The sequence below is a fragment of the Orcinus orca genome, chromosome 19, assembly GCF_937001465.1.
Source record: "Orcinus orca chromosome 19, mOrcOrc1.1, whole genome shotgun sequence".
Taxonomy (NCBI): Eukaryota; Metazoa; Chordata; class Mammalia; order Artiodactyla; family Delphinidae; genus Orcinus; species Orcinus orca.
The window spans coordinates 22,902,345-22,915,181 of NC_064577.1; the positions used below are offsets into that span (position 1 = coordinate 22,902,345).

Below are 12,837 nucleotides of genomic sequence, written 5' to 3' on the forward strand. Positions count from 1 at the left end.
GAGAACCAGTCAGGAAGCACTGATGTGAAAGAATAAAGGAGCCGACGTCAAGCCTGTGGCACAGCTTCACCTTCCAGACGTGGCTGAAAAGGAGCAGGACGAAACCTCAGGAGCAGAAAACAAAAACGTCTGCGGAGAGAGCTTGGGAGCACAAACCTATTTATCTGCAGAGTTTCCCATGTTGCCAGCTGGAGTGCTGACTTCAGGGATTTTTTTTTCCTATCTGTCTTTTACTTCCTTTTCTGAAAATAACCTGTGTGTGTGTGTGCACGTGCTTGACACTTTGGAGAAGATAAGTTCGGAAATCGGAACCTCTTTCTGGATTTGTTTGAATATTGATGGTCTCTTCTTGTTCCGCGCGCAGACCAACCCCTGAAAGTCAAACTCCACAATGATTCCTGGTGGGACACCAACGATGCCAGCAGTTTGTAGCTCCATTTATAATAAGTATTAAAAGCACTTGAAGGTAAATCAGATTAGGAAGTTTGAAATGATCGCTTTGGTTAACTGTGTTTTAAATTGAACAGACCGAAGACGATCATTTTTATTAAAAATATGCTTCCCTTGGGCTTCCCTGGTGGCGCAGTGGTTGAGAGTCCGCCTGCCGATGTAGGGGACACGGGTTCGTGCCCCGGTCCGGGAAGATCCCACATGCCGCGGAGCGGCTGGGCCCGTGAGCCATGGCCGCTGAGCCTGCGCGTCCGGAGCCTGTGCTCCGCAACGGGAGAGGCCACAACAGTGAGAGGCCCGCGTACCGCAAAAAAAGAAAAAAAAAAAAAAAAAAGATTCCCCCCCAATGCTGCTAGGGATGGGATTTCCTAAGGAAACCTCCCTTTTTTGATTGTGGCTTCAAAGTCTCCACCTTGACATCCCCACGCCTCCCCCACCCCTCTCCAAATGGGAGGAAGTAGGGAGAGGGTGGCAGGAAGCTGAACCCGTCTTTTCCTCCTCCCAGACTCTGTAAAAGCCAATTCTCCCTTAGGTGCACCAACCCCACTGAGATGCACGTGGAAACGTCTGTCACCATTAAAGACTTGGTGGAACCCCCTCCCCCCGGAGCCGGCTGAAGGGAGCCCACTTCCGGGGGTCGAGGCTGTTCATTGGTAGGTGCTGAATGACATGTGCTTCTGCGGAATTTCCAGCTCAAGCCCTGTGATGATGTTTTTAGGAAAGCATCCCAAATTCTTCTTCTTCTTCTTCTTTAAAGTAGCAACCTTCCTTTATTTAACTCACTTGAGAATATTTGATTACCTTCATAATTGTAGTAATTAAGATGGCTGATGACTTTTTTCACCTTTTTTTGTGATCATTTAACTTGGCGATTTATTTTTTAAAATTTTATTGGCGTATAGTTGATTTACAATGTTGTGTTAGCTAAGTTCTATTTATCAGCCCTGCTTCCATGGCAGCCAAAGACTCAAGGTGCTCAGGACCCCCTTAGACAGCCCTGCCTTGGGTCTCCTCACCATAGGATGGGGGCAAAGAGGGTGCAGCAGGAGTGCGGGCCCTCGGAGGTTCTAGCTCAGCTGCAAAATGGGCCAAGAAATCTTGGGGAAATCTCACCTCCTCTTTGCTTAATTTTCCTCATCTCTTAAATGATGGGTTGGGTTCGATGACATTTGAAGGGCTCTCCTGGCTAGAAGATGCTGATATATTGGGGGAATACTGGATAGGATGCCTTCGAGAGCCGGCAGACAGCACAGCCCCCTGTGCCACCCAGCTCTGCCCCTCTCCCCTGGGAAGTTAGCGGGGGGTGGGGGGTGTCACCTCAGCAGGACCCCCCTGCTCAGCTTCCAGGCCTCCAGCCCAGAGTGTGGCTCCTAACTGGAGGGCATCTTTGCTGCGGAGATGGGAGTTTCTTCCCAGAACAGCTAACAGGCTATTGAGGAAATGGGGTGACTGCACAGAAATCACTGCCGGGTTCTGAGCTCCTGCGATGTGTTAAGCATGGTGCTGGGTGTTTACCTCACAGCAGCCTTTTGAGGGGTGTTCCCTGCACTTCACAGGTAAACACACGGGGCAGGGCCTCAGAGCGTTTAGGTGACTTGCAGTCTCTAGAAAGGCTACCTGAGTGTCTCTCCACCCCCTCACCTCCCCAAACAAAGCTACATTGTCTAAGGTGCCACTTTTCCAAAGAAATAAAAGACAAAGTCATGGAGTCTTAAAGAGTGATGTCCTGGGTCCGAGCTCCTCTGAAGTCGCAGCTGGTGTGACTTCCCCTCCAGAGGGGTTTTTGTCGGGCTGACTGAAGATTGGAGATCTGGCCGGATGCCGCTCGGGGAGCGCTGAGTTTTCTAGGATTTCAGCCGGTACATAACTGCAGAAGAGAATCACTCTCGGCTTTATTAACCTTGTCTGCACCTAGGCCAAGTGGGCTGCTGGTCCTGGGTAGGGTTGTCTTTAAAGAAGGGGGGAGTGAGCATGTGCAGAAATCCATCACCTTGCTTTGCAGTTTCCAGGCAACCGCGCAGGATTACAACAAGTCACGTGACCTTGCGGCTGCCAGGAAGAAGGGGAGAATGGAAAACTGTGCTATCTTGAGAAAGGGGCCGGGTGTGAGCAATGGCCTTTGGATTCTCCTCCAGAAACGTTATCAACAAGTAGTCGGAGACCTGGAGGCCTGAGAGGACTCCCGGCTTCTGGGTCCCCAGTCCAGCCCCACGGCTGGGTGGCAAATGTACCACCAGGGGACAGGCGAGGGGTAAACTGGGGGGAGGGGAGTCACTGGCCCAAGGTGACCGAGCACCTGTTCTGGAAACCGGGCTCTCCGAAGGGTTATTACTGAGAGGACCAAACTGAACGCAGCCTTGCTCCTGTGGCGCTATCTCCATCCGCCCTTCTTGTCACTACAGCCCTGGGCTAATGAGGGAGCAGAAGGCGAGCCCTTGGGTTAAAGCGGAGCCTGTGATGGTTAGGGCTGGGGGGGGGGGTTTGGAGGGGAGGAAAACCACCCATGAAGACCAGCTTTCCACTTCCTTCTCGAAAGCCTCCTCTTTCTGATCATTGTTTATTTTGATTTTGGATGTTTGGAGTTTGCAACCTCCCCTCCCTCACATTGCGTGCGCACGTGTGTGCGTGTATGTGTGTGCGTGTGTGCGTGTGCACTCACACACATGCTGTTGTTGTTTATACTGCAGACGCTTTTATGGCAATTCATCCCCTTCTGTATACACTTTTGGCCCTAGGATCACACCCTCTGTGGCTGAAAGACTCCTGGGAACCACAGGGACAGCTTTGCTCCCGGCTCTCCCCGGTCACCCAAGGGGGTGGGTGTGCAGCACTCTGAAAGGCTGGGCTGTTGGAGGGAGCTGACCTCAAGTGGACCGGCTTCCAGTTTCCTTGCACCCAGCAGCTGTCCCAAGGCAGGGCTGAGTCATCTGGCCACACCCGCTCACTGGCCTGTCTGGTTTGCCCCAAGGTGGCCATGTGTTTCATAGCCTGGACCACTGGCTTTATGCCAGCCTGGCCACCTGGGGAGGTGAGCCAAGGAGCAGAGCATGGACACAGAGAGGCAGATCTTGGGGAGGGAGATGCCACCCCCCCACGGTGCCCAGGAGCTGACAAGTCCGGCAGCGTGGCTTTCCAGAGCTCTGGTCCCTTGTCACAGCCAGGAGAGCATCTTCCCTGCTGCTTGTCGTGTTCCAGCAGGTCACGGGGTGGTGCATCCTCTTCCCCTTTTCCTAGGGAAACCTAAACAGAGAGAGAAACACGCTTCTTGCATGTTTTAAAGTCCTAAAGGCCTAATGAAGGTTCGAGGCACCTCTGCATTGAAAAGGGTTTGTCGCCCATTCAGTTCACTAAGGAAGTAAATAAAGAGAAAGTGAGTAGAGTTGAAAGCCGCAGCTCTGAGGATGCCAAGCTCTTCCTCTCACCTCCGGGACACATTTGGGCTGCACCTTTATGTTTTTTAAGAGGAGGAAAAATCAATTATTAGCTCATCATATGAGAGATCATTCTATAGCAACGGACAAGTAAATAACGTTCTGGGTTTGTGGTATGTTTTCTTATTACTTTAAGTGAGAAGGTTGGACCTTCTAAACGTTATTGGATGGATGTTGGGAAGGATTCAAAGGTGGCAGTGGGGTGAAGAGTTTTCAATACATTAAAACTGAGAGTCGATGGGGAAAAAAGACATCCCATGACTGTTTAATATGTAACATATGGGAGTATGGGGGGGATGCTTCCAAGAGCGCGTTGCCTATGCAGTTGATACAGAAAGACGGTCCATGTACGTGCTGGGAGAGTCCTGATGGCCAGGTTGGGAATTTGGGGTTAAATCTTCAGGACACTGAGGCTTGCTTCCCAGCGAGGAGTCAGGGCCCCTCTCCAGCACTCAGGCCTCTGCTGGCAGAGTCACACCCCCATCTTCACACATCCACAAACTACGCACCTTGACCCTAACTCACACTAACTCACACTCGGAGGCAGGAGCGCACAAGCAGGTCCCTGCCTTCTGTGTCCAGGTCCGCGTCCCTCCTGTGACACTTGGCCATCCCATCCGGGGACTAGCCACTCCAAGCCCAAAGTCCCAGGGAAACTTGAACAGAGGTAGAAAAGTGTTCGATGATAGAAAACAAAACAAAACAAAAAAAACAAAAAAACCTGCCTGCTTGCAGTTCTTGCGATGGCCGGGATGCCACAATAAACTTGCTTTCCCGAGCTGGGGAGGACGGAGCAAGCCGGGGGAGGAAGCCAGAGCACTTGAAAGGCGGAATCAGAACTCAGGCCGGGAGCGCCCGGGTGGCCTCGGGGGCCTGGCGGGGGGCGGGGGCGGGCTGGGCCGGGCCGGGGCGGGCGCGGGGCGCTGTCCCTTTAAGGCGGGAGGCGCGGGCCGGCCGAGCGCGGCAGTGATTGGCGCGGCGGGATCACTGGCGGCCCGGGCCCGGCCCGGGGGAGTCGGCTGGAGCCGGCTGCGCTTTGATAAGGTCCTGGCAACTCGGTAACCACCCGAGCGCCGGGAAATAAAAATAACCCCTCGCAGTCATGGATCGCCGGGCCGCCGGGCGTCCAAGGCGCCCGTCTCCCCCGGCGAAAGCTGTGCTGTAAAAGGTGGGGGCGGAGGCGCGGCCCCGGCCGAGCAGCTTCCGAGCCGGGTCCCCCCCGGGCCGGGGGCGAGGTCGCGCCCAGCCGCGTCGCGGGCGCAGGGCGCGGGAGAGGGTCCGGCCCGGCCGAGAGGCGGCCGGGAGGGCGGCCGCGAGCCGGACGGCCCCGGAGAGGGGCGGCCGGGGCGCCGGGGACGGCCCGGAGCGCGGCGGGCGCGTACCTCCCTTTCAGGACCGTGCGCCGGCTCGCGCCTTTGAAGTGCACAGTGAAATCCACGGCGCAGTTTTTGTTGGAAGCGCCCGGAGGACGTTGGGTGCCCGGAGTGGTTGCTGGAAGCGGGGCCCGTGTCGAAAGCCGGGCCGGGCGGGGGCCGGAGGGGCCGAGGGCGGCCGCGGCGGGGGCGAGGCCCACTCGGATCTTCCGCAGAAAGAGGGGCGGCGGGGCGCGCCTCTGCCCCCTCCCTCGCCGCCGGGTTCCCCGCACTCCCTCCCCGGCCGCGCGACTCCCCCATGTTCCCCGACGCCGGGACCGGCCCGGGGGGGCCCGGGGCCGCGGCGGCAAGCCGATCCGGGGGCCGGGGCCGAGGCCCTGCCCGGGGCGCCCGCGAGGTCTGGGCACTGAGCGCGCGCGCTGACCCCTGGTGAGTGCGAGGCCGAGGCGGCGGGCGGCCCGCGCGCTTTGATGTGCCGGGCGGCTCTTTGAAGTGGGCAGGCCGGCTATTTCGGGGCGCGCTCCGGGCGGGCGCGGAGAGGGGCGGCGGGCGCGGCGCCCGGCGCTCCGGGGGGCTCGGCCGGGGTGGCGGGGGCCCGGCGGAGAGACTTGTGCGAGTGGCGGCCGCGGCGGGGGCGGAGCGGGGGCAGATCCCCTCCCCCGGGGGCGCCGCGCCGGGGCGGTGCTGGATGGGAGTCTGGGTGCGAGTGTGCGCCGGAGTGCCTTTGGGAGGTGGGATGAAAGGGTGGCGGCGCCCCCCGCCCCCTCCCCTCCCCCCGCCCCCTCCCGCCTCTCTCTCCTCCCCTCCTCTCCTCCCCTCCCGTCCTCCCCTCCCAGCCCCGGTCCGCGCAGAGGGGCCCCGAGCGCCGGCCGAGGCTCAGTCTGCGCGCCCGAGCGGCCCGAGCCCGGGGCGCCCGCGTCCCCCGCGTCTCTCCTGCCGCCCGGCCCCGCGCCCCCGGCCGCCCCGGCCCCTCGTGCAGAGAGGCCGAGCCTCCGCGCGTCGCCATTGCTGGACCGGCTGCCGCTTTCCGCGGTTCTCCTGCGGGCGCCTCCGACCCGGGCTCGGGGGCTGCGAGCGCCCACCGGGGCTCTGGACGTGTCTGGGTGGATTGGGGCCGGGCGTCGGGCCGGGGGGGCTCGGCGGAGATGAGAGCCGGGCCTCGGGCCGCCTTGGTCTTCCAGGTAACGGGGCCGCCCCACCTCCTCTCCGCCCGGGGAACGCGGCGCTACCGGCGGCCTGAGGCCCCGCACGGGGGCCACGCGCGCCCACCCGGAGCCCAGGGTTCCCGCCCCCGGTTCGGGGTCGCGCCCCCCGCCCCGCCCCTGCCCTCTCCCGAGTTTGATCCTCCCCTTGCTGGGGAAAGCGGCTGGTTTACTGGTTAGATAAGACTTTTTGCTTTTGGGAAAAAGAGGCTTGAGGTCAGCCGAGTCTGGGATTCCTGGCACAGGCAGTGTTAGCGTGAGATGGTCTCTGATCCGGTTTTGTAGGGTTTGCGGCTCCAGGAGGCGGGGGGCGCGGGGGCGACGGGTCGTGAGGCTTCTCTGCTCCCTGGCAAAGTTGGAAGATCAAAGCCTTGTCTGAGTGAGTGGATTTCTGGTTTGGGGGAGCCCGGAAGACCGAGGTGTAGACTGAGCCGGATTCTTGGCGGGAGGTGGGGGCGCAGCGAACGCTTCCATCTGGGTTGCGGGGCGGGGGCTGCAGCCGGGAGTCCGGGCGCCCGTTCCGCCCTGTGCTGGGCGGGCTTTCCTCCTCGGTCGAGGCTCTTCTGAATTTTTAAGGAGTGGGAGGGGGGGCGCAGGGGGAAGGGGTGGGTGGGGGGAATGGGAACCAGATGCCGGGGACGGGCGCGTTTGGAGCTCGAGTTATCTGTGCGGAGAGCCGAGTGGGGAAATTTACCGAAATTGGTTTCACCTGCACACAGCCCAGCGGCGCGGAGTTGCGCGTCTTTGGAGTGGATGCTGTCGGGGCGAGGGGAGGGAAGGGGAGGGGAGGGCCGCCCTGCGTGCGCCCGGGCCGGTGGGTTTTTGGAAGCTGGTGTCTTCCACCTCCCGAGCCCTCCGCCCCCGCTCCCCCCTCCCCGCGCCCCTTCCCCGCCCCTTCCTCCTCCCTCCTCCCCGCCAAGCGTGCAGGGAGCTCAGATTTCGCCTTTGAAAAAGCAGCGTCTGATACTTTAGATGAGCACCTCTCAGATAGCTGGGTTGCTTGATTTGAATTTGAGGAGTTGAAAAGCCTGTTTACTTTCTTGCTTTGATGTTGGGTAGATCTGGTTTTGATTATATCAATACCCTTTTCTCTCCCTCTACCTCCCCCCCCTTCCTTTTCTTCCCAGAAAGGAGGCTCAGATGAGTCCCTGCTGACTTGAGAGAGAAAGAGAGACCACGCTGATTGCTGAGAGGAACTGGAAGGAGAAAAAAAAAATTCCTCAACTCAGCGAGAAGAACTCACTCGCCATGAGCAGCGCTGTGTTGGTGCCTCGCCTCCCAGACCCCAGCAGCAGCTTCCGCGAGGATGCCCCGCGGCCCCCAGTGCCAGGCGAAGAAGGGGAGACCCCACCGTGCCAGCCCGGGGTGGGAAAGGGCCCGGTCGCCAAACCCCTGCCTGTCTCCTCCAATGCCAGGCGCAATGAGGACGGGTTGGGGGAGCCGGAGGGGCGGGCGTCTCCGGATTCCCCTCTGACCAGGTGGACCAAGTCCCTGCACTCCTTGCTGGGTGACCAAGACGGTGCTTATCTCTTCCGGACTTTCCTGGAGAGGGAGAAATGCGTGGATACCTTAGACTTCTGGTTTGCCTGCAATGGATTCAGGCAGATGAACCTGAAGGATGCCAAAACTTTACGAGTAGCCAAAGCGATCTACAAGAGGTACATCGAGAACAACAGCATCGTCTCCAAGCAGCTGAAACCTGCCACCAAGACCTACATCAGAGACGGCATCAAGAAGCAGCAGATTGACTCTGTCATGTTTGACCAGGCGCAGACGGAGATCCAGGCGGTGATGGAGGACAATGCCTACCAGATGTTTCTGACTTCTGACATATACCTCGAGTACGTGAGGAGTGGGGGTGAAAACCCGGCCTGCGTGGGCGGCGGGGGGCTGGGGAGCCTGAAGCTCGTGTGCGGCTACCTCCCCACGCTGAATGAGGAGGAAGAGTGGACTTGTGCCGACTTCAAGTGCAAACTGTCCCCCGGCGTGGTCGGCTTGTCCAGCAAAACCCTGAGGGCTACAGTCGGTGTGAGGTCCACAGAAACTGTCGAGAATGGATACAGGTGAGCCTTTGGTGGAGGGTGAGGGGCTGGGGGGAGCTTGGAGGATGAGCTGGCCTTTGCAGATGTTTTGAGTTAAGTAGGGTGGATGGACAGATGCATGTGCTGCTGAGGCTGACAAAGGCCTGTCCTGAGCTCGGACCGCTGGCCACGAACCCTTCGACCTTGCGTTTTGCTGTTGAAAGGGGCGGGAAAGCAATGCACACACAGCTGAATACCTGTAGTCTTCCGGTGCCGGCTTCACACAGGGGCAGGCAGTGTGCGTTCATGCGGGTCACTTCCTATCCTGGGCCAGTCTTGGGGTGGGGTGGTGGAGAGAGGACGGCAGCTTTTGATGCCGATGACTCACCAGCTACCAGGCACCGGTTTGGGAAGGGGCTGTTCACAGCTAAGACATAGGGAGTAGGATGGACGTGGCCAAGGAGGCACCTGGCTTGTGGCGGAGCCCCAGGAAATAACGTGCGTGCCCACGACCGTGGGGATAAGTGGGATCCGTTGAGCTTTCCGTTCAGATGAGAGCCAGCAATTGGCGTAACAGCTGGGCTTGCGGTTCTCTTTGTGGAATGAGGTATTAACCCTGCAAGAAACCCTCCTAAGGAGGGGAGGCCCTGTGACTTTCCCGAATGCAGGACCCTTAGCTTTGGAGCCGCTGATACATTATTCTGGGTTTTCAGTGCCTGCGGCCCGAGGAGCAGACCCCAGTTGATTATTGCGTTGCTTGGTGCTGATGGAGAAGAGGTCTTGGCCGGAGAAGACTGGAGAAGGGAAGAGCACCTTCTCCTTCGAGGCTTCAAAGACCAATGGTTCTTTATAGAATGGCCAAGTCTCAAGATTCTTGACCTTTGGAGGCAACTTCAGACCTCCTGTTAGAATGAGTTTTTCTGTCTCTTTCTCGCTCTCCCCTTCCAAATGTCCAAAAAGAGAGTGAGCCTCTCAATCCCAGGTTGCTGCGGACAGCATGAGGGGAGGGGCTGGCCGGGAGCCGCTTATCTCGCTGTCCATTGTGTCCGGCTCCGTGGGTTCGGAAAGGCAGACGCGATCTGGCGGCTGTCTCTCTGGAGGTTACCCTCCCTCTGTAGGGTCCGAGGTAGGAGGAGGGGCAGAGGAGCGGGGTCTGAGCCTGGAAGCCTGTGATCTCGGGGTGGCCCTGCAGGGAGGGAAGGATTGTGTTGGGTCCACCAGGGGGCGCGCCTGCAGCCTCAGGAGCCGGCTGTCTGCGCGCAGACATCTGGTCTACACCTTAAGTGGGAACGGATTGGCTTTTGCCGGGGAGCCAAGGATCACGTGAACGGAGTTGTTTCAGCATCTCTAAGCTCATGGCTTCAGGCTGTTTTGGAGGAAGATACTGGCTCTGGCTTCTGTGGCTGGCAGTCACGGGCCACCTGCCACCCCTGCCCTGTTCTGTTAGGTGGACGTTTGGGTAAACCCGCTGGCCTCCATGCCCTCCAGGTTGGCAGCGGTCGCCAAGGCTACTTAAGGCCTGTGGTCAGGCAGCTCCTCCGAGAGCCTTCAGACAGTGCGGCTTCTGTGTCCCCCAGTGTCAGGGCCCAGAGCACCACCTTTGTAAACAGCGAGACAGGCTCCCCAGGTGGGACCCTGCTGTGACCCCTCCCCTTCGCGGGTGGGCAGGAGGACCCAGCCTTGGCGAGCCCCTCCCCCTTCCACAGCCCCGCGGCTGGGCTGTCACTAGGGTTCAGCTTTAGGGGGCGGGCCCTTGGGAGCGTCGGAGACCCCGGATGCAGGGCCTGGGGTGCTTTGCGTGTCAGCACTTGCCTTTTGGATGGGAACCGTGGGTGTTCACATACAGATGACACCTTTCGTTGGCCTCTGGGGTTTCCATACGAGATTCGTGTGTGTGTTTTCTCCCACTGTTCGGAAGAGATGACATATCTTACCTGGACTGCACATGTCTTACCTGGGCATCATCAGAGAGAAATTAAGACGCACCCCGGTATTTTGTTTAACATGCGAGGTATTCAAGGGTGCCTGAGGTGTGCTATTAGGAGCTGCCCCGAGTTATTCAGAGGCCCGAGTTGCAGCCCGGACCGCCTCTTACCGCCTGGGCTGAAGTCTTTCTGAAGCCCGTGTGTCCTCTGTAAAGGGAGCGGACAACCCTCCCTTCAGTTTATGTCACAGGTCGCTGTAACATTAGGACCAAGATAATAGACGGGAAAGCCCGTTGCGAAGGGAAATGTCTGAACAGTACTCATCACCGGCTGTGTGAGAAGCGCCAGCCAGGTTTGGGTCCCGCTTTCAGAGAGTGAGCCTTGGGTTCTAGCGCGTGTTCACTGTGAAGTTTCAGCGTGTCCCCTCCCCGCGCCGCGGCTTTCTCTGCTGGCGGAACTTGAGCCGCGTTCGCAGCTCGTTCTGGGATGTGGGATCGGCCCCAAGTCAAGTCCGCCTCCCCGCCACTTGTCAGGCCAGGTGCAGTGAATGAACTAGGAGCCCCGAGTCCTGCCCTGCCGAGGGTCGGTCCCTTTCACCAGCTGTTGAGCAGCAGTCTGGGCAGCTGGATGCCAAGGGCATGGCTGGTCTTTAAGCCCTTTGATTTCCCTGAGCTCTTAGAGCAGCCTCGTTTTAATGACTTGTTTGTGTCCTTACTGACGTGGTGTCAGGTTTCATGTAGAGTTGGAGCCTAGGAGCAGGCATGGTCCTCAGAGGGAGGGGCTTGGGTTGGAGAGGGGTCCAGCAGGAGGCCTGGGCTTCTGATGGTCCCTGTAAGTAACCCAGAGCCAGGGCGAGACACACAGACACACACAGACACACAGACACGCAGACACACACAGACGCGCACACACACGGGGACACACACAGACTACACACACACACACAGACACACACACACACACGGGGACACACACAGACTACACACAGACACAGAGACACACACACACACGGCCACACACACACACAGGCTACACACAGACACACAGAGAGACTATGCACACAGACTACACACAGACACACACACACACAGACACACACACACACACACAGACTACACACAGACACACACAGGCTACACACCCAGAAACACACAGGCTACACACGGACGCACACACAGACACACACACACACAGACTACACCCAGACACACACCCAGACACACACAGGCTACACACGGACGCACACACAGACACACAGACACACACACAGACACACACAGACTATACCCAGACACACACACACACAGACTATACCCAGACACACACACAGACAACACACACACGGGGACACACACACGCAGACTGCACCCAGACACACACAGGCTACACACGGACAGACACACAGACACAAGACACACAGACACACAGACACGCAGACTATACCCAGACACACACCCAGACACACACAGACTACACACAGACACACACACAGACACACAGACAACACACACACGGGGGCACACACAGACTACACACAGACACACACACACACACACAGAGACTACACCCAGACACACACCCAGACACACACAAGGCTACACCCAGACAACACACACACACACAGACTACATGCAGACTATACACACAGACTATTCCCAGACACACACACAGACAGCACACACACGGGGACACACACAGACTACACACAGACACACACAGACAGGCTACACACAGACACACAGAGACTATACACACAGACTACACACAGACACACACAGACAACACACACACAGGCTACACACAGACACACAGAGAGGCTATACACACAGACTACACACAGACACACACAGACAACACACACACAGGGTACACACAGACACACAGAGAGGCTATACACACAGACTACACACAGACATACAGGCTACACACACAGAGAGAGGCTACAGACACAGACACACAGACACATTACACACAGACTACACAGACACACACAGACTACACACACATACACACAGACACAGACTAGACACACACACAGTCATAGACACACACAGACTACACACACACGTACATACAAACTACATACACACAGAGACTACAGACACAGACTACACACAGACACACAACACCTGGAGCATGGAGGCGTGTGCGGAGGGGCTGTGGAGTTCGGAGCCGGGGTCGGGATGCTCTCCTTGTCCTGCCCGGGGCGGTCTCACCTGTCTCTCACTGGACCCTCTGCTCTGGCCTCACGTAAAGTCAGGGGGCCCCAGCAGGTGGCTCCCCGCACTTCCTGTCCCCCCAGAGTGCTCGCTGATGGGGCCGGTTTATGCGAAGCCACTGGAATCGAGCTTGGCCTCCATCCTCAAAGCAAATGAGGCGAGAGGAGAGCTGTGCTGGAAGCAGCGGGCCACAGCGAGCGGTGCAGGCTCTGAGGA

At 58.4% G+C, this 12,837-nt stretch overlaps 1 protein-coding gene across 6 annotated transcripts in view; it reads left to right on the plus strand.

Annotated features, from left to right (window-relative positions):
• Positions 1-4,912: 4,912 nt before the first annotated feature.
• Positions 4,913-12,837, plus strand: part of AXIN2 (axin 2) — a 29,948-nt gene continuing 22,023 nt past the window's right edge. Inside the window, exons 1-3 of one of the 6 annotated variants that reach the window (XM_033438347.2) lie at positions 5,144-5,683; positions 6,742-6,835; positions 7,584-8,519. In XM_033438347.2, coding sequence (XP_033294238.1) covers positions 7,705-8,519 — 815 coding nt within the window. In that variant the 5' untranslated portion in view covers positions 5,144-5,683; positions 6,742-6,835; positions 7,584-7,704. Of the gene's footprint in view, positions 5,050-5,133; positions 5,684-6,050; positions 6,436-6,741; positions 6,836-7,583; positions 8,520-12,837 lie in introns of those variants that run through there. The other 5 variants (XM_033438348.2, XM_033438352.2, XM_033438346.2 and 2 more) reach the window with 5 other exon arrangements.